Source organism: Chiloscyllium plagiosum, unplaced genomic scaffold (genome assembly GCF_037043375.1).
Source record: "Chiloscyllium plagiosum isolate Xiang-an unplaced genomic scaffold, Cpla_swu_hap1 HiC_scaffold_2, whole genome shotgun sequence".
Classification (NCBI taxonomy): Eukaryota; Metazoa; Chordata; class Chondrichthyes; order Orectolobiformes; family Hemiscylliidae; genus Chiloscyllium; species Chiloscyllium plagiosum.
In genome coordinates this window covers 55,602,318-55,622,736 of record NW_028270140.1, presented here as the reverse complement: position 1 = coordinate 55,622,736, position 20,419 = coordinate 55,602,318, and the positions used below count along the sequence as shown (strand labels likewise).

Here is a 20,419-nt window from a genome sequence, read left to right as displayed (position 1 = left end):
CTCAGCCAATTGTGGATCCAATTTCCCAAATTTCCTTGGATCCCATGTATTCTTACCTTTGCTATCAGCCTCCCAGTCAGGATCTTGTCAAAATATTTGCTAAAGTCCAAGTAGTCTACGTGAAAAGTATTGTCATCATCTACACACCTGGTCACCTCTTTGAAAAACTTGAATAAATTGTTCAGAGATGACCTCCTCTTAACAAAACCATGCTGACTGTGCCTGATTTATCCCTGCCTCGCCAAATACAGATCACTGTGTCCCTCAAAATTGCTTACAATAGTTTCTCCAGCACCATGCTTAGAATGACTGCCAGCAGTTTCCTGGTTTATCCCTTTCTCCCTTCTTGAATAATGGTATCAAATTGGTTATCCTCCAGTACCTACACTTGACCAGATAAGAATCAAAAATTTTTGCAAATGTCTCTGCAATTTCCTCTCTTGCCTCACTCAACAGCATGGGAAACATTTCATCCAACCTTGGAGATTTGTCTTTTTTTAAGTCTTGTAGACCACCCAATCTCCTGTCTGCCTATAATTTGTTTATACGTATCACAAACCTTCTCCTTGATTTCTATACCGATATTGACCCTCCCATGAGTGAACACCAACCCAATGCATTTGTTTGGAACCCTATCTATATCCTCTGGCTCTACACAAAGATTGCCACTGTGGTCCTTAATTATCCTAATCTTTCCTTGTTATTCTTTTACCCTTAATGTAACTGTAAAGCAATTTAGGATTTTCCTTTATTTTATCTGCCATTATCATGTTTTAGATTAGATTACATTACAGTGTGGAAACAGGCCCTTCGGCCCAACAAGTCCACACCGACCCGCCGAAGCGCAACCCACCCATACCCTTACATTTACCCCTATACCTTACACTACGGGCAATTTAGCATGGCCAATTCACCTGACCTGCACATCTTTGGACTGTGGGAGGAAACCGGAGCACCCGGAGGAAACCCACGCAGACACGGGAGAACGTGCAAACTCCACACAGTCAATCGCCTGAGGCGGGGATTGAACCCGGGTCTCTGGCGCTGTGAGGCAACAGTGCTAACCACTGTGCCACCGTGCCGCCCACTATTTCATATTCACTTTTAGCTCTCCTAATCTATTAAGTTTTCTGTTGTACATTCTGTATTCCTCTAGGGCTTCTGCAGCTTTGAGCATTAGTTTCTGCTATGTGCCTCCTGTTATATTTTAATTCAATGCTATATATCCCTTGATATTCAGGGTTCATGGCATTTATGGAACAAGATGGCTCTATACTCTATTATTTCCTTCATGAATGCGTTCCAATCATGGTACAGATTTATTTGAAAGTATTTGGTCCCAATCCACTCTGAACAAATCATATCTGATCTCATAAAAATCAACCTTCCAGCAATTGAGAATTTTGATTTCAGGTCTATCTTTGTCCTTTCAAATGTGCCCTTTCTTAATTTCAGGATGTGACATAATCTACTGTGTTGTATCTAACCCAATGGGAAGAGGGACTACAGTAACGCCTTATCTGATTCAAATTGAATATCAAGACTTTCACCTTCATATATTGTGCTTTCATATAATCTTTTCAAATCTTTTAATAAGTGCAATGAAAAGACAAGTGTATAAAGAGGCAATTTGAATTTTATTTACTTAATGTACTCTACATAGCTTCAATTTTCTAGTGAATCAAAAAAACTAGTAAATCACCTAACTCTGCTGGTGACAAAATGCATACTCCTTTATCACATCTTTGCAGTGCAATAATCCAATTTATGTACATCTTAGAATGAAATCCTAAGGCTTAATTTGTTTTTGCTTTGACAAGCCTCCTTGATGGCTGACCTTCCCATGTGGGCTTTCTCCAATTTTGAATACTTCTCATCACAGTGGGAGAGGGAATGGAGGTGTTTCCTTCTAGTGTATTTAAGTTCATAGGATCCCTGCAGGAATAAACCAAGCAGGTCATTCAGCCCATCGATTCCACACCAACCTATCAAAGGGCATCCCACTCTGACCCAACTCCCTACCTTATCCCTGTAATCCTGCATTTCTCATGATTAATCCACCTAACCTACACACTAGGTGGGCAATTTAACTTGTTAAGTGATTCACCAGTGAGTCTGTCAATCAGTTGACAAACTCAACCCAGAAGTGAATTCTGCAGGAGCAGACCATGCATGACTCTCTTTGTCTTAGTACTTTGTTCCTAGGAGAAAGTGAGGACTGTAGATGCCGGAGATCAGAGCTGAAAATGTGTTGCTGGAAAAGCGCAGCAGGTCAGGCAGCATCCAAGGAACAGGAGAATCGATGTTTCGGGCATGAGCCCTTCTTCATTCCTGAAGAAGGGCTCATGCCCGAAACGTCGATTCTCCTGTACTTTGTTCCTAGATTAATATTCCTAGAAAGTTAGTGCAAACCATGGCTCACTAATAGCACCTTTACTCTGAATCAAATGTGAGGTTGTAGGATCCATACATATTTCAGACACTTAGTCCCAGCTGATATTCATTGCAGTATCAAGGGAATGCTACATTGATGAAGGTGCAGTCTTTCAGATGAGCTGTTAAAATTTTGTTCCTTAATGTCTCTCAAGAAACTACATAATATTCCATGGCACACTTTTTATTTAACCTAATTTTCTAATCAACCTGCTCAGAGATGTTATTCCCCACCTCAAGAGCAGGTCACTTTAACCCAGGTCACTTGGAGCAGAAATAGAGACAGTACTGCTGAGCTGCAAGAGGGCACAAATCAAACAACAGCAGATGGCAGGATAGAGTTTTAGGTACTTTTCGTCAACCTGGAACAGGTGGGACTTGAATCCAGGCCTCTGGCTCAGAGGTCAGGACAAAACCACTTATTTAAAAAGGAGTAAATGGGTCTGCTCCTGCAGAATTCACTTCTGAGTTGATCAATATTGAAATACATCACTATGTCATTGCTGTTGGTGAAAACATCCATATTGGCTGCCACCTTACCCACATTACAACAGTGACGGATACTTCTAAAATAAATACTTTGAATGTAAAGAGCTTTGAGGCAACCTATGTTCATGAAAAAATGCTTGCAGCTAGCAGGTTTAGGATTGCTAGTTTTTAAACTTTATGACTGATATTTTTAGTACCAGATATTTTCTAGTCCACCTGTTTAGAAATGTTTATGACATACCTCTGGAGCAGGTGGGGCTTGAATAAAAGCAAGATACTGTTGATCCAGGGATTTACTTGCATTTGGAGAAGAATGGACTTAAAAAGGAAATGAAGCAGAGATTTATACAGGAGAGATATTGTCTCATAAATTTGAGTTTTTTTTCAGAAAGAGACAAAGATGATCAATGAGGGTAGTGCAGTGGATGTTGCCTTTTCGGACTTTACTAAGTATTTGACAAGTTCTGTTAAGGTAGACTGGCCCAAATCACATGGAATCCATGGTGAGTTGACAATTGGATACAAAATTGGTGTGGCTATACAAAACCAGAAGTAGTAGTGGAGGGGTGATTTTCTGACTAAAGGTCTGTGATTAGTACTGAGACTTCTGTTGTTTGTAATATACACAAATGATTTAGATGAAAATGTTGGTGTCTGTTTACTAAGTTTGCAGATGATGTGAAAATTGGTGGAGTTGTGGACAGAGAGGGAGAATATCAAAGGATGCAACAGGTTGTAGATCTGCTGGAAAGTTGAGCAGAGAAAAGACACATAGAGATTTATTTGGATAAGTGAGAGGAAATGCATTTTGAGAGGTCAAATACAAGAGGAATGTAAACTGTAAATGGCCACACTGTTAGAAGCATTGATACACAGATCTTAGATCTTGCTGCCTGAAAGTGGCAACATAAGTGAATAAATGGTAAAGAAGGCAAACGTCATGCTTCCCTTCATCCGTCAGGGCATTGAGTATAAAAGTTGCCAAGTCATGTTGCAACTGTGTGAGAATTTATTCAGGCCACATTTGTGCACAGTTCTAGTCACCACACTATAGGAAAAATGTGGAGATTTGGGAGAGGGTGCAGAAGAGGTTTACCAGGATGGTGCTTCAAGTGAAGTGTATTAACTATAAGGAGAAATTGGACAAACTTGGATTGTTTTTGCTAGACCATCAGACACGGAGGGATAGTCTGATAAAAGTATATAAAATGATGAGAAGCATGGGTAAGGTGGCTAGTTAGAGTTTTTTTTTCCCCAGGATTGAGCAGTCAATCTAAAAAAGGGGCATAGATTTAAGATGAGAAGGGAAAAGTTTAAAGCAGATGCGAGAGGCAAATTCTTTTACACAGAAATGCACTGTCAGGTGAGGTAGTAGAAGCTGAAATGTTCGCAAAGTTTTAGAGACATTTAGACAAACACATGAACGGGCAGAGAATAGAAATGTATGGCAGGTGGAATAGTTTAGAATAGCATCATGGTCACCACAGATATGTAGACTGAAGAGCCTGTTCTTGTGCTGTACTGCTCTATGTTCTATGCTGGAAATCTGAAACAAACACAGAAAGTACTGGAGAAACTCAATAGGTTTGGAAGGTCCTGCGGAGAAGGAAACAGTGTTAACATTTCACCACCCTACCTACCTGTAACTCCACTTTCAAGGAACTATGCTCCTGCACCCCAGGTCCTTTGTTCAGCAACACTCCCAAGCCCATACAATGAACTGTTTAATTCCTGCTCTGATTTGCCTTACCAAAATACAACAGCTCGTATTTACCTAAATTAAACTCCATCTGCTACTCCATGGCCAATTGGCCCATCTGATTAAAGTCCCACTGTACTCTGAGATAACCTTCTTCACTGTGCATTGCACCACCAATTTAGGTGTCATCTCAAACATATTAACAACAGCCCCTGTATTCACATCCAAATCATTTATATAAATGACGAAAAGCAGTGGAACAATCATCAATCATGTAAAATGTGTGTAAATTGAGGTGCAACAGTGAGAGAATGGTCCCTTCTCTAAGAGCAATGTAAACAAGACACAAACAATACAAGACTCTGAGGATTAGTTGGGAAGAGAATTTAAGAAGAATGGAGAACAGTCATATTGACAGTGAGTTTCTGAAGTTATTGAATACATTTTTGAGACTTTTGAGGCTGTAAAGTGCCCAAACAGAAAATTTTGTGTTGTGTCTCAAGCTTGCATTGTGGTTTGTAGGACCCAGGCCTCCTGGCTCAGAAGTGTGGCACTATGAAATTTGATAAAACATATGCTTTTCCAAAATTCTCCAGGTCGAATGTTATTAACTGTTTTTCCCTTACTTTTTTTTTTGTTTGCACTTGAACAGAAGTGATTCATAAACAATACAAGGCTGTGGGAATAGTGGATTCTCCTCAGACTAAGGCAGGATTTTTGGAGAAAATGCTTTTTTCTTACGTGGTCCAATAATCTTGTATATAAGTATTTACTTGTTTTCATATTTATGTGTCTGACTTGGTAGAAATGGCATCTCCTACAATGAAGAAACATGAGAAACCAATGTATAGTGGGCCCACATCTCCTCAAGGTTCATCACCAAGACTGAGCACTTTCCCACCACATCATCACCCTGGCATCCCAGGACACAGCGGTAATTCACCTGATATTAAATATAAATAGAAATAAATTAGAAAATGCAGTTGTTGAGTAATTCTCTCAGGCACCTTTTAATAATGTCCACTGTTTTTGATCAGTACAGATTTTTGCTTTGAAAACAGAAACTGTTGGAAGAACTCAGTAGGTCTGGCAACACCTGTGGACAGAAAACAGAGTCAACCTTTTGATGTAGTAACCCATCTTTAAAACTGATACCAGCTAGGAAAAGGTAGTATATGTGCTGAGGATGGGGTAGGAGGAAGGAGTGAATGGATAAGTGGCAATGAAGTCCAGAGAGACAGAACAACAGGCAGGCAGGGATGGATAATAGTATGCCAGTGAGAAAGAAAAGCTGATAATGGGGAAAATAAGTAAGCAGAAATAGGTTAGCTATGCTGAACAGGAGTGTGCACAGCTGAGCTGTGCTGTCATGACAGGGCCTGGAGTTTATTGAGGTGAGCAAAGTACAAAGAAGCAAGTGTACAGGTTCTAAAATTATTGAATTTAACATTGAGCAATGAAGGCTGCAAAGTTCATTTGCAGAAAGTGAGACACTATGCTTCCAGCTTGTGCTAAGTTTTGCTGGAGCACTGTAGTAAGCCTGAAACAGAAATGTTGGCCAGGGAAAACAGTGGTGTGTTGGCAAATGGAAGCTTGGTGGCACTATTATGGACAGAATGTATGTGTTCCACAAAGCGGTCCTCCAGTTTGCATTTCATCTCTCTAAAGTCAGGGAGACTACATTGTGAGCAGTGAATACACAATACTAGGTTGAGTGAAGTGCAGCTAAATCACTGCATCACCTGGAAGGTGTGTCCGGAGCCTTGGATAGGGTAGAAGTAAACAGCCAAGTGTCACACCTTCAGCAATTGTATGAGAAGATGCCCTGGGAAGTGTGGGGAGGTATAGGAGTGGAGAAGTGGGTAAGGGTTAGATTAGATTACTTTTATTAGATTACTTACAGTGTGGAAACAGGCCCTTCAGCCCAGCAAGTCCACACCGCCCCGCCGAAGCGCAACCCACCCATACTCCTACATTTACCCCTTACCTAACACTACGGGCAATTTAGCACGGCCAATTCACCTGACCTGCACATCTTTGGACTGTGGGAGGAAACCGGAGCACCCGGAGGAAACCCACGCAGACACGGGGAGAACGTGCAAACTCCACACAGTCAGTCGCCTGAGGCGGGTATTGAACCCAGGTCTCTGGCGCTGTGAGGCAGCAGTGCTAACCACTGTGCCACCGTGCCGCCCTAGTTAGTTGGTTAGCTCAATTGGCTGGTTTGCAGTGCAGAGTGACACCAAGACTGTGGGTTCAATTCCTGCACTGGCTGAGGTCACTATGAAGGTACCTCCTTCTCATTTTTTCCCCTCATCTGAGGTGTGGTGACCCTCAGGTAAAGCTCAACACCAGTTGCTTCTGTGTGTGTGTGTGTGTCTCTCTCTGTCTTTTTCAATATAAGAGAGCAGCCCTACAGTGCTCTAAGACTGTGATGGTTTTATTTTGGGAGGCAATGGGCCTCATGGTATTATTGCTAGACTGTTAATCCAGAGATCCAGATAATGTTCTGGGGTCCAGGATTCAAATCCTGCCATGGCAAATGGTGGAATTTGAATTCAATAAAAGTCTGGAATTTAAAGACTAGCAATGAGCATGAACCTGTTTTCAATTATTGGAAAATTTCATTTTCTTTACTAGTATCCTTTTGGGAAGAAAGCTACTATCTATACCTGATCTAGTCCACATGTGACTCCAGACCCACAACAATGTGATTGACTCTTAATTGCCTCTGAGCAATTAGAGATGGACACCAAATGCTGAACTAGCTAATGATGCCCTCATCCTGTTGATTAATAAAAAAAATTGAGCAGGACATTCCAGAGGAATGGGAGGATAATATGTGTTTAGTAGTGGCATCTTGTTGGGGTTAGTGGAAATGGCACCTAATAATCTTAGATCCAGATTTTTGCTTAATCTGTTCAGGAAGTTTCATTTCACCAATGATTATTCCATCTGATATCTATGACCAGTGTGCAGAGCACGGACAGCGCAGTGGCACTGTTCACTCAGCACTGGCAGTAGTCAGTATTCAGAGTTTGGCTGTCTTGGGATTTTATTAGAATACCAAAAATCAGTGATTATTGTTCATAAAAGTGTCTAGCATCCTTGTTTCCAAATAAAATTATTGTCTTAAGGGCATAACTGTCTCAGTCTTGTATACTTAATCTGTGCTGATTTGTTTATTTTTCCCCAAAGTTTTAATTTATCTTCACCAGAGAAGTTCTCTGAAATAAAAGTTATTTTAATCAACCTGTTCAGACATTTTATGATGTACCTTTGGAGCAGGTAGGACTTGAACCAGGATCTTCCTGCCCAGAGATCCATTACCACTACAACACAAGACCAAGGTGAATCAGATGAATAAGTGTACTTCAGCTTCATCAGACAAAGGGAAATAATAAACAAAGGGAAATAACAAACCCAAAATAATAAATCCATTCAAGTGATTACAAGTAAAGGAGAGTGATTGGATGCCTAGACTTTGCTTGGTTAAAACAATTATTGTGTTAATCAGATTGTACTCTTTTTGGTCAATATTCTGCTGGGTTATATAGAGAAGATAATGTTTGCACATAGATAGCTATTATATGAACTGAAAATATGAGCAGTATGCCTGTTGAGACCAGCGTTATCCCAAAATTTCAAAGGATAGCAACCTATTAATTCTTTGTCTTTTCAATTTCTAGTCATCTCAACAAGAAGCCCACCTCCTCCTTCACCTCTACATTTTTCAGCATCCTCCATTCTCCCTCCTGCACCCAGTAGTTACTTCTCGCACCCAACAATCAGATACCCACCACATCTTACCCCTCAGGACTCAGCAAAGAACTTTGTTCAACTCGGCTGTGGCCCATCCAATCCACAAACAAGCCAGGTTAGTCACTCATTGCTGAATTGTGAATATTTTATGGTTTGAATGTTCAAAGGAAAAGCTGTTATTTTTACACAAATTGTGTTGAAAATCCAGGTTACTCAATTATATTTGTTTCTTGATAACATCAAGATCTTAAAAATAGAAATTGACTGTAAAGCAGAAAGCTACATACTAAGAAGACAGTTCCTGTTTTGCATCCCTTTATCCTTTCTAAATGCATGGAATGTGTTGTTCATCTGAGGGGTTTTTACAGTTGGTCAGAAGAGAGGTGATCTCCTAAGTAGGTAGCCTTTAGAAACAATTGACAAATTAATGCATGTGATTGCTGGTTTTGGCATTGGTGTAATTGTTGGCTGCACTATCACGATTGCATTGTTTCATGAAATCAAGAGCACAAATCAATGTTAAACTGTGAGGAGCAGTGATCCAGTGTGGTGAAGAATAAATCAGTAGTGGTCCAATGCAGTGTCATGTGGCACCTGCTCTGAGGAGTACAGGTTATAGAGATCCTTAAACCTTTTGGATAATGCTAATGTGAACTCTGGCACTTATGTGTGTTAAAATGACAAAGACACGCCTGGTGACCCATGTTCTGATGTTTTGCTCTGTTTAACCTTATGGTAATTGTAATTGCCTGTATCCTTCTATGCTTTTGCAACAACATCAACAATATCCATTCATATCTCATTTCTAATATAACAACATTCTAAGATGCTTCTTGTTAGGAAACTTAGTCTGAATATGATTTGAAGTTTATCCTCTTAAACTATAGCATCATGATGCAGTTCAATCCATTTTGTTTCCATGTCAGGTTAAATAAACCTTTTTATCTGCTCTATGAATCCCATTGTTATGAAAATACACTTTGCCCCAATCTTTTGATGTTAAGGTCTGAATCTCCATTAACAAACCCCTCCTCAGTCTCATTTTTATTCAGCAATTATAATCTTTGGCTTGCAGTCCACACTTTACTCATCTCATGCTTGAAATTGCTGCTCTTAGTCAAGAGGCATTCTATGCTGGATCACTGCTCCACCACACCTCTCTGAGCAGTATCACTGCTGCTCCATTTCTCACCACACTCGATTACCACATATCTGCTCCAGACCACACTGGATCACTGCTCCTCCACATCACATTGCACTGGACCACTGCTCATTTATTCCTCACCACACAGGATCACTGCTCCTCCATACCTCACTCCACTGGATCACTACATTTGTACATCACACCACACTTGTCTTGTGGTCCTTCATATTGGATCTCCAATCTTCCACACAACACTACCACACACTGGACCACGGTTCATTTCACTGATCCCATTGGATTACTCCACACTTGTTGGTTTGCATAGGATCACTACTTTTCTTCATTATCCGCAGTTTCTGTTGCATTCCCTATTCCTCATCCTTCCTATTGCGATTTCTGTTTCTATCCAATCACCTTCCCCTCCCCTTTTGGTCCTCTAAGTTCTATCTTTTATCTATTATTCAAAGGCATCATTTAAGCTATAATGGTTGTAAATTGTTCAACCCCTCTTATAAGTCTGGCTTACTTTTTCTGTCACTTACTTCTCCTCCACAGTACCATTTAAATGACCAGTGATAAAGCCTTCAGCCCATTAGTGCTTAAACACCTAGCCTAGACAGCAATGCCCACATCCAGTAAACATATTTAGAAGTAAAAGTTCTCATTTCTGGATTTTATAATGTTAAATTATTTGACGTTAATAGAGTCTTGGTCATAGAGTCATACAGCACTGAAATAGACCCTTCGGTCTAAAGAAGTTTGCTGTTTATCTTGATGCTATCAAGGTTGCCAAAATCTGAGCTCATTTTTAATTCCTAATCCAAGAAGATTTATTTCTATTTTTTAAGTTGCAGTATTGGACAAGGTTATTTCTCACCTGTTATGATGCTTGCACTGTGTAACATGAGAATCTCTGATTCTGTCCATTGTAATGAAATATTGAAATACCCGAAGTACAAATGAAGTTGGGAAGAAGGAGAAGAGTGCAGTGTTTTTTTCTCATGCAAAGAATAATAAAATTTCAGAATAAGGAAGAGCATAGAAGTAGATAGCTTAATGTGAACTCAGGCAAGAGAGAGATAAGATGGGAAGCTATGTGGGTAGAGTTGTTCCATAATGAGCAATTGAATAATCTCTTCCCTTTTTGGATGTTTCTTGTGTCCTTTGTGCAAAAATATATGTGTTTGTATGAAGTCAGTTATTATGATGTAATTCCACACAGATATTTTATAATTTACACACAGCCTGAAACAGTTATTATAAAGAATATTTTCGAGCAGAATGATTTCTTATTTAAAAGTTAAACTTTGCTTCTTACACCAGAGAACTAGGTAAAAGATTCCATCTAACCAGTTAGAATATCTTAAGGCACTGGCCATTATCAGTCTAGTAAGAGTTAAATAGTCATTAAATCAATTCCATGTTAGTTTATAACATGTAATCAGACCAAATGACAGGAGGAAATTATAAAGGATGAGTTAAATATTTCCAATTGTTCAATGGCAGTTTGCCATTAAATTCTCTGCTAATCCTAACGTTTATTTATTTTCTATAAAACTTTATTAAGATATTTCATAATAAAGTCTAAATTAAGTCACTCTGTACAAAGGGGAGCCTGAAACTAGGTGGAATTACATTTTTGAAGGAAACGAAGGAAAACAGATGAGGGTCACAGAGTAGGTTTCATTTCATAACTCTCGAATTCCAAGTGATAAAACCAGAAAAGCGAAATGGTTGAACATCCAGTTTTGTAGATGAATAGATCACATGTTATAGGAGCTTGGAATAATTCCACAGAAGAGGAAAATTGTATTTGAGTGAAATGGGGAAAAGTTTAAATAGCTACTTAATTTTCAATATATGCAGTCGACAAAGCTAGATATACCCTAAACAGCATTTGCAACTTATTCATAAAAAATAATTTGGAGGTCAGTCCATTTAAAAAAATGGCATATGAATTCTGGAACCCCATGAATGACTTCATATGCCTGACAGGCATAAGTCAATCTGCTTGAAGCTGTCATGCAAGGGCTGCTGAAGATCAGTGCCATGGTTGCAACATGCTTGCACATTGTTGTGACTCATTAATATTTATTATAACCCTGTCCTCTTAAGCAATAACTAGAGTAGCTAATTATATCTCCATTTCAATTTTGCTCAATATAGATCCATATTGATTTTATATCTTCAGAATTACTGACTCACTGATCAATGGAAACAGTTTCTTATATTATTTCTTGTAGCAAAATACTTAATTTTTACTTCCTTAGAGTGTCAGAGGCTGTGGGGTGACCTGATGGAACTATATAAAATTATGAGAGGCATGGATATGATGGGCAGAGTCTTTCTCCAAGCATGGAACTGTCAAATACTAGGGGCATAGGTTTATGTTGAGAGAGGAAATGTTTGAAGGATATGTGCCAGGAATGTGCTGCCAGGGCAAACAGTAGAACCAGATATGATAGCAAAATTTAAGAGACATTTTGAAAGACAAATGAACAAGCAGAGAATATAGAGATACAAATAGGTAGATAGGATTAGTTTAGAATAGCATCAGGGTTGGTACAGGCATGGTAAGCTGAAAGGCCTGTTCCAGTGCTGTACTGTGTTCTAATTTATGTACACCAGAGAGCTGTTTGTTCGAGTCTCGAGCCAACCATCCAACCCAACCTTTGGGTCTGCTACACGGATGATACCTTTGTCATCACTAAAAGAAACAAATTATAGGAAACCTTCAAGACCATCAGTAATACCCTTACTGGCATAAAATTCACTAAAGAGGAAGAAAACAACAACAAACTGGCATTCATAGATGTCGCAGTAAAGCGAGCAGCCAATAGTGAACTTGAAACCAGCATCTACAAGAAAACAACACACACTGACCAAATACTGAACTACAGAAGCAATCATCCCAACACCCATAAACGAAGCTGCGTTAGAATATTATTTCAACGAGCCACCACACATGCCACTATGCAGAGTGAAGGAAAATCACCAATAAAATGTATTCAAAAAGAACGGCTACCCATTGAAACAGTCTGCCGATTTCTCAGCAACAAACCCCAACAACCAGACAACACACGTCCAGAAACCTGAGCTACTCTCCCCTACATCAAAGACATCTCAGAAATGACTGCTAGACTACTCTGATGTCTTGGCATCATGGTAGCCCACAAAGCCACCAATACACTAAAACAGCAGCTAATGAACTTGAAAGACACTATACAGAAAACAAGCAAAACTAATGTCATTTACAAAATACCTTGCAAGAACTGTAACAAACACTACATTTGACAAACAGGCAGAAAGCTAGTTACCAGGATACATGAACATCAACTAGCCACAAAAAGACATGACCGACTCTCACTAATATCCTTATGTACAGATGAGGAAGGACACCACTTCGATTAGGACAACTCATCCATCCTGGGACAAGCCAAACAGAGACACGCATGAGAATTCCTAGGAGCATGGCATTCCAACCAGAATACATTGATTTGGATCCCATTTACCACCCCCTGAAAAAAGAACAAAAATGACATCACCGGCCCAAAGAAACCTAAATGCATAAATAGAAAGCGGGGCTATGCCCACCAGTGCTTCATCCTGATGATGGAGGCTCACTGATGATGTTACCTAGTATGGTGACAAAATGTCTGAAAATGAACCTTCCAGCTCAGCTAACAAACCTACATTCAAAATCACACCCCTTTCTGAATTCATTAAGTTTCTATTTAACTACTATCAAACGGTTTCTTTGCTGTGGACTATTGAAACAATTCGATTAATCCTTTCCAAATCTGCCAACATGAACTCTTCTCAAATCTGAGAGGCTAAACTTTGTCAGTTGTAAGAACCTGGAGATTTTTAATACAATTCTCCTAGTTTGAAAGATTCTACCTCTTTAGTAATTTGATAGTTTGTTTTATTTATTCATCTTTGGTCAGTGAACAAACTAAACCCTTCTGCTGAGATGACATATTACCTGACATCCTTATAAGAAAGAAACTCAACTTGCTTTTGAACTCAACTCTGGTGTCTTATAGGATCATAGATTTTTACAGTGCTGAAGGAGGCCATTTGACCATGTCTGTACCAGCTCCCAAAAGGGCTACACTTTCTAGGTCTGACTTTCTAGCCCTATCTCTTTAGCTCTCTAAATTAATCAATTTCAGATACTTATGCAGCTCTCTTTTGAAACCTTCCCTGGAATTCACCTCCACCACTCTTCTGGATAGCACATTCCAAATTCTAAAAACTTTCTGGGTAAAGAGTTTTCTCCTCATCTCACTCCCAGCTGTCTTGCTGACAATCTTGAAATTGTGATCCCTTGTTACTGCTATGCCAACTAGTGGAAACAGGATACACTTCTGTACCATGTCACAATTGTTCATAATTTAGAACACCTCATTAATCTTCTCTACTTCAAGAAGAATGAGCCCAATTTCTCTAATTGTTCCTTGTATCAAAATTCCCTCATTCCTGGTATGATTCTAGTAAACTTGCTTTGAAATCTCTCCACAGCTTTAACATTTTTTCTTAAATAAATTGCTCAGAACTGAACACAATACTCCAAATGTGGTAAGACAAATGGTTTGTAGAAGTGTTGCTTTTACACTCCTGTTATAAACTCAAGAATCTGATAAGCCTTCATAACAACTGTTTTAACTTGCCTGGCCACCTTTACAGAATCATGCACATGAACCCCGAATCCCTCTGCTTCTGCACGTCTCTCAAATTTGTACAACTGAGCCTGTATTGTCTCTCTATGTTTCTTCTACCAAAATTACCTCACATTTCTCTGCAGTAGAATTTATCTACTGGGAGTCCACCCATTTGGCCACTTGCCAATGTCTCTCTGAAGATGCTTAGTGCCATCGTCACAATTCACTATTCTCTCTATATTAGTATCATCTGCAAATCAAGAGATTTTGCCCCCTTGTAAACCTGGTCCTAGATATTTCTGAACTGAAACAAAGCTTATATGTTCACCCCACCTGCTTTAAAACCAGCAGTATAAATATAGATCATAGAACATAGAACAGTACAGCACAGAACAGGCCCTTCAGCCTGCGATGTTGTGCCGACCACTGATCCTCATGTATGCACCCTTAAATTTCTGTGACCATATGCATGTCCAGGAGTCTCTTAAATGTCCCCAATGACCCTGCCTCCACAACTGCTGCTGGCAACGCATTCCATGCTCTCACAACTCTGTGTAAAGAACCCACCTCTGACATCCCCTCTATACTTTCCTCCAACCAGCTTTAAACTATGACCCCTCGTGTTAGTCATTTCTGACCTGGGAAGTAGTCTCTGGCTATCGACTCTATCTATGCCTCTCATTATCTTGTATACCTCAATTAGGTCCCCTCTCCTCCTCCTTTCCTCCAATGAAAAAAGTCCGAGCTCAGTCAACCTCTCCTCATAAGCCCTCCAGTCCAGGCAGCATCCTGGTAAACCTCCTCTGAACCCTCTCCAAAGCATCCACATCTTTCTTATAATAGGGCGACCAGAACTGGACGCAGTAGTCCAAGTGCGGTCTAACCAAAGTTTTATAGAGCTGCAACAAGATCTCACAACTCTTAAACTCAATCCCCCTGTTAATGAAAGCCAAAACACCATATGCTTTCTTAACAACCTTGTCCACTTGGGTGGCCATTTTAAGGGATCTATGTACCTGCACCCCAAGATTCCTCTGATCCTCCACACTGCCAAGACTCCTATCCTTAATCCTGTACTCAGCTTTCAAATTCGACCTTCCAAAATGCATCACCTCGCATTTATCCAGGTTGAACTCCATCTGCCACCTCTCAGCCCATCTCTGCATCCTGTCAATGTCCCACGGCAGCCTACAACAGCCCTCTATACTGTCAACGACACCTCCAACCTTTGTGTCATCTGCAAACTTGCTGACCCATCCTTCAATCCCCCTCATCCAAGTCATTAATAAAAATTACAAACAATAGAGGCCCAAGAACAGAGCCCTGTGGAACACCACTCACCACAGACTTCCAGGCAGAATATTTTCCTTCTACTACCACTCGCTGTCTTCTGTTGGCCAGCCAATTCTGTATCCAGACAGCTATGTTCCCCTGAATCTCATTCCTCCTGACCTTCTGAATGAGCCTACCAAGGGGAACTTTATCAAATGCCTTGCTGAAGTCCATATACACCACATCCACAGCTCAACCCTCATCAACTTTTCTAGTCACATCCACAAAGAACTCGATAAGGTTTGTGAGGCATGACCTGCCCCCCTCAAAGCCGTGTTGACAGCATTTAATCAAGCCATGCTCTTCCAGATGGTCATAAATTCTATCCCTCAAAATCCTTTCTAACACCTTGCAGACGACAGACGTGAGACTTATCTTTCCATTAGCATCACACGGGTGTACAGTCAACTCCTTTCTCACAAGTGCTGCAAATTATACTCTATTCTGGGAAGACTTTGATCTTGTTCTTTTTAAGAAAAGAAGTAATCATAATCCATCTGCTTGTAATGCCATATTCTAAAAATTATATTAATGTAGATCCATTACTCAGCTTTCATCATATTATCCATTACATTTTGTATTATATTTTTAATCATAAAATCATAGAATAGTTTACAGGCCATTGGATCTTTCATACCCGTGCCAGCTCTCACCAAGAATGATTTAGCTAGTTGCACATTCCTCTCTAGCACAAATTGTCTTCCTTCATGTGTTTATCTTATTCCCATTTGAAGCCCACATTTCATGCAATGACCACCACACCACCACCGTATTTCCTGCTCGCTATGTAAAAAGGAGTTTTTCTTTGTCACCTTTCAGTTTGAGGCCAATTTTCTGAAAACCCAACTGCATTGCATTTTGGCCTGAAGAAGGAGATGTGGTATATAATTCACAGATTGATATCTCAACTAATATTCAGCATCAAAACAAATCCTAATCAAAAATTCAATGTTGGGAATGGCAGAAAAGTTTTCAAATCATCATAAAGCTCTGAAATGAAGTGAAAGAATGGGGTGGCATGATATACCGAGCCATGGAAACAATCTGAAGCCATCGATCCTACACTATTCCATTTTCACCCATTCCTCTGCCTTCCCTCTATAGCCTTGATCCCTTACTAATCAAGAACCTATCTATCTTTATCTAAAATATATTCAATGACTTGGCCTCCACAGCCCTCTGCAGAAGAGTCACCACCCTCGAGCAAAGAAATTCTTCCTCATCTTAGTTCAAAAGGGTAATCCCTTTTCAACTAGTGGAGACATCTTCTCCACATATAGAACATAGAACATTACAGCGCAGTACAGGCCCTTCGGCCTTCGATGTTGCACCAACCTGTGGAACCAATCTGAAGCCATCTATCCTATATTATTCCATTTTCAGCCATATGTTTAGCAATGATCATTTAAATGCCCTTCAAGTTGGTGAATCTACTACTGTTGCAGGCAGTGTTCCATGCCCCTACTACTCTCTGAGCAAAGAAACTACCTCTGAAAACTGTTCTATGTCTATCACCCCTCAATTTAAAGTTATGTCCCTTTGTGCTAGCCATTACCATCTGAGGAAAAAAGTCTCACTGCCCACCCTATCTAACCGTCTGTTTATCTTATATGTCTCAATTAAGTCACTTCTCAATCTTCTTCTCTGTAATGAAAAAGCCTCAAGTCTTTCAGCCTTTCCTCATAAGACATTCCATCCATACTAGGCAACCTCCTAGTAGATCTCCTCTGAACTATTTCTAAAGCTTCTACATCCTTCTTATAATGCACTGACCAGAACTGTACACAATACTCCAAGTGTGGCCACGCAAGAGTTTTGCACAGCTGCAGCATGACCTCATGGCTCTGAAACTCAATCTCTCTACCAATAAAAGCTAACACACCATATGCCTCCTTAACAACCCTATAACCTGGATGGAATCCTTGAATTTTTCCTGAAGAAGGGCTTGTGCCCTTGAAGGTTCCTGAAGAAGGGCTTGTGCCTGAAACGTCGATTCCTGAAGAAGGGCTTGTGCCCTAAACGTCGATTCGCCTGTTCCTTGGATGCTGCCTGACCTGCTGCGCTTTTCCAGCAACACATTTTGAGCTAGAACCTGGGTGGCAACTTTCAGGGATCTATGTACATGGACACCAAGGGCTCTCTGCTCATCTACACTACCAAGAATCTTACAATTAGCCCATTACTCTTTATTCCTGTTGCTCCTTCCAAAGTGAATCACCTCACACTTTTCCACATTAAACCCCATTTGCCAACTCTCAGCCCAGCTCTTCAGTTTATCTATGTTCATCTGTAACCTGCAATATCCATCAGCACTATCCACAACTCCACCGACCTTAGTGTTCTGCAAATTTACTAACCCATCCTTCTATGCTCTCATTCAGGTTATTTATAAAAATGACAAACAGCAGTGGACCCAAAATAGATCCTTGCAGTACACCAGTAGTAACTGAACTCTATGATGAACATTTTTCATCAACCACCACCCCCTGTCTTCTGTCAGCAGCCACTTTCTGATCCAAACTGCTGAATCACCCTCAATACCATGCCTTCCTATTTTGTGCAATAGCCTACCATGGGGAACCTTATCAAATGCCTCACTGAAATCTATATACACCACATCAACTGCTTTACCCTCATCCACCTGTTTGGTCACCATCTCAAAGAACTCAATAAGGTGTGTCAGATATGACCTACCCTTCACAAAACCATGTTGACTATCCCTAATCAACTTATTCCTCTCTAGATGATTATAATCCAATTTCTTGTAAAATTTTCCAACACTTTACCCACAACCAAAGTAAGGCTATGGTTGTCTCTACTGCCCTTCTTGAACAAGGGGACAACATTTGCTATCCTTCAGTCTTCTGGCTTTATTCCTGTAGACAATGGCGACATAAAGATCAAAGCCAAAGGCTCTGCAGTCTCCTGCCTGACTCCAGAGACAATCCTAGGATAAATCCCATCCGGCCCAGGGGATTTTCACACTTTCCAGAATTGCTACCACCTCCTCCTTGTGAATCTCAATCCCATCTAGTCGAGGAGCCTGGATCTCAGTATTCTCCTCGACAACATTGTCTTTTTCCAATGTGATGCTTACAAAATATAATCAATTAGTGCTTTCCCTATCTCATCGGACTCCACACACAACTTCCCACTACTATAATGGGCGGTGGCACAGTGGTTAGCACTGCTGCCTCACACTGCCAGAGACCCGGGTTCAATTCCTGCCTCAGGCGACTGATTGTGTGGAGTTTGCATGTTCTCCCCGTGTCTGCATGGGTTTCCTCCAGATGCTCCGGTTTCCTCCCACAGTCCAAAAATGTGCATGTTAGGTGAGTTGGCCATGCTAAATTGCCATGAGCCCCAATTATCCAGGTGTCTGAAACCCTCCCTCCTGTACCAACCCTGTAGTCATGTGTTCATTTCCTCTCTCTCTCTATTCCTCACATCACTAGCACATGGCACGGGCAACAAACCAGAGATAACAACTCGTTTGTCCTTACACTCAGCTTCCACCCTAGCTTCCTGAATTTTCTGCCTTAGATCCCCACCTTTCTTCTGACCTATGTCGTTGGTGCCTATGTGGACCACGACAAAAGGCTGCTCCCCTTCCCCCTCAAGGATCCTAAAAACACGATCCGAGACATCACTAACCCTGGCACCTGGGAGGCAACACAACATCCGTGAGTCTCTCTCAGTCCCAGAGAACATCCTATCTGTCCCCCTAACTATGGAGTTCCCAATGACTAATGCTCTGCTTCTCTCCACCCTTCCCTTCTGAGTAACAAGGACAGATCCTGTGTCAGAGACCTGCACCCCATAGCTTATCCCTGGTAAGTCCTCCCCCCACAACAGTATCCAAAACAGTATACTTGTTATTGAGGGGAATGGCCATAGGGTTTCCCTGCACTGCCTGCCGGTTCCCTTTCTGTCCCTGACAGTAACCCATCTGCCTCTTTCTTGCACCTGAGTTGTGACTATCTCCCTGTAACTCCTCTCAATAACCCCCTCCGACTCCTAAATGATTTGAAGTTCATCCAGCTCCAACTCCAGTTCCTTAATGCAGTTTTCGAGGAGCTAGATTTGGTTGCAGTTTCTACAGAGGAGGTCAGCTGAGATATTCATCGTAACCCTTACCTCCCACATTCTGCAGGAGGAACATTCACTTGCCCTAAACATCATTCTCATTATTCTAAATTCCCAAAAAGAAAAATAGTAAATAAAAAAAACTGGTTAACTTACCAATCTGGTGGACAGAAGCTTTTTTTTATTAGAGGAGGAGGATGGGTGGGAGAAACTACGTAAGTAGTGTTTCGGGTAACACAATCACCCAAATATATTACTTCACTTACTCAGCAGTCCTGTGTCCACTCCTGCTCAGGGTGTGCTCTGCCTACACACGATCCAGAATTTCCTGCTGCTGAAACAAAAATGGAGGGCCCCGACGCTCAAGAGAAGTTTTAAAATCAGTGTTTCACCTTCCCATCAGTCCCCGTTCGACACACTTGCTCTTCCTGCTACTGAAACAAAAACGGAGGGCCCTGACGCTCAAGATAAGTTTTTATATCAGGTGATTCACCTTCCCATCAGCCCCCGGTCGACAATCCTGCTTTTCCTGCTGCTAAAACAAAAACTTTTAAGGAGATTCACAAACCACACAGACATTATGACAATAAATCTTCTATTTATTGAGACTCGTGTAAGGTAGTTTGGAAACCAAATGGTGTTTGTGCAAAATGTCATCAAAGAAGCAGCGAGGTTTAAAAAGTGAATAGCTGGTAGGAATCTTGGAAGCAATACAAAGTGAATCCAGTCGAGCAAATCATATCAGTAATCGATAATGAATCCTGAGAAACCATGAGACTGGACTTTCTTTGGTAATCTCTTTCAGCATCC

At 40.7% G+C, this 20,419-nt stretch overlaps 1 protein-coding gene across 18 annotated transcripts in view; it reads left to right on the top strand.

Moving 5' to 3' along the window:
* Nucleotides 1-20,419, top strand: part of LOC122562011 (nuclear factor 1 B-type-like) — a 637,597-nt gene that overhangs the window by 554,311 nt on the left and 62,867 nt on the right. For 17 of the 18 annotated variants that reach the window (XM_043714413.2, XM_043714404.2, XM_087996880.1 and 14 more), the window contains 2 exons: nt 5,427-5,555; nt 8,311-8,498. In XM_043714413.2, the coding sequence (XP_043570348.2) occupies nt 5,427-5,555; nt 8,311-8,498 (317 nt within the window). The remainder of the gene's footprint in view (nt 1-5,426; nt 5,556-8,310; nt 8,499-20,419) is intronic. The other variant, XM_087996882.1, reaches the window with a different exon arrangement.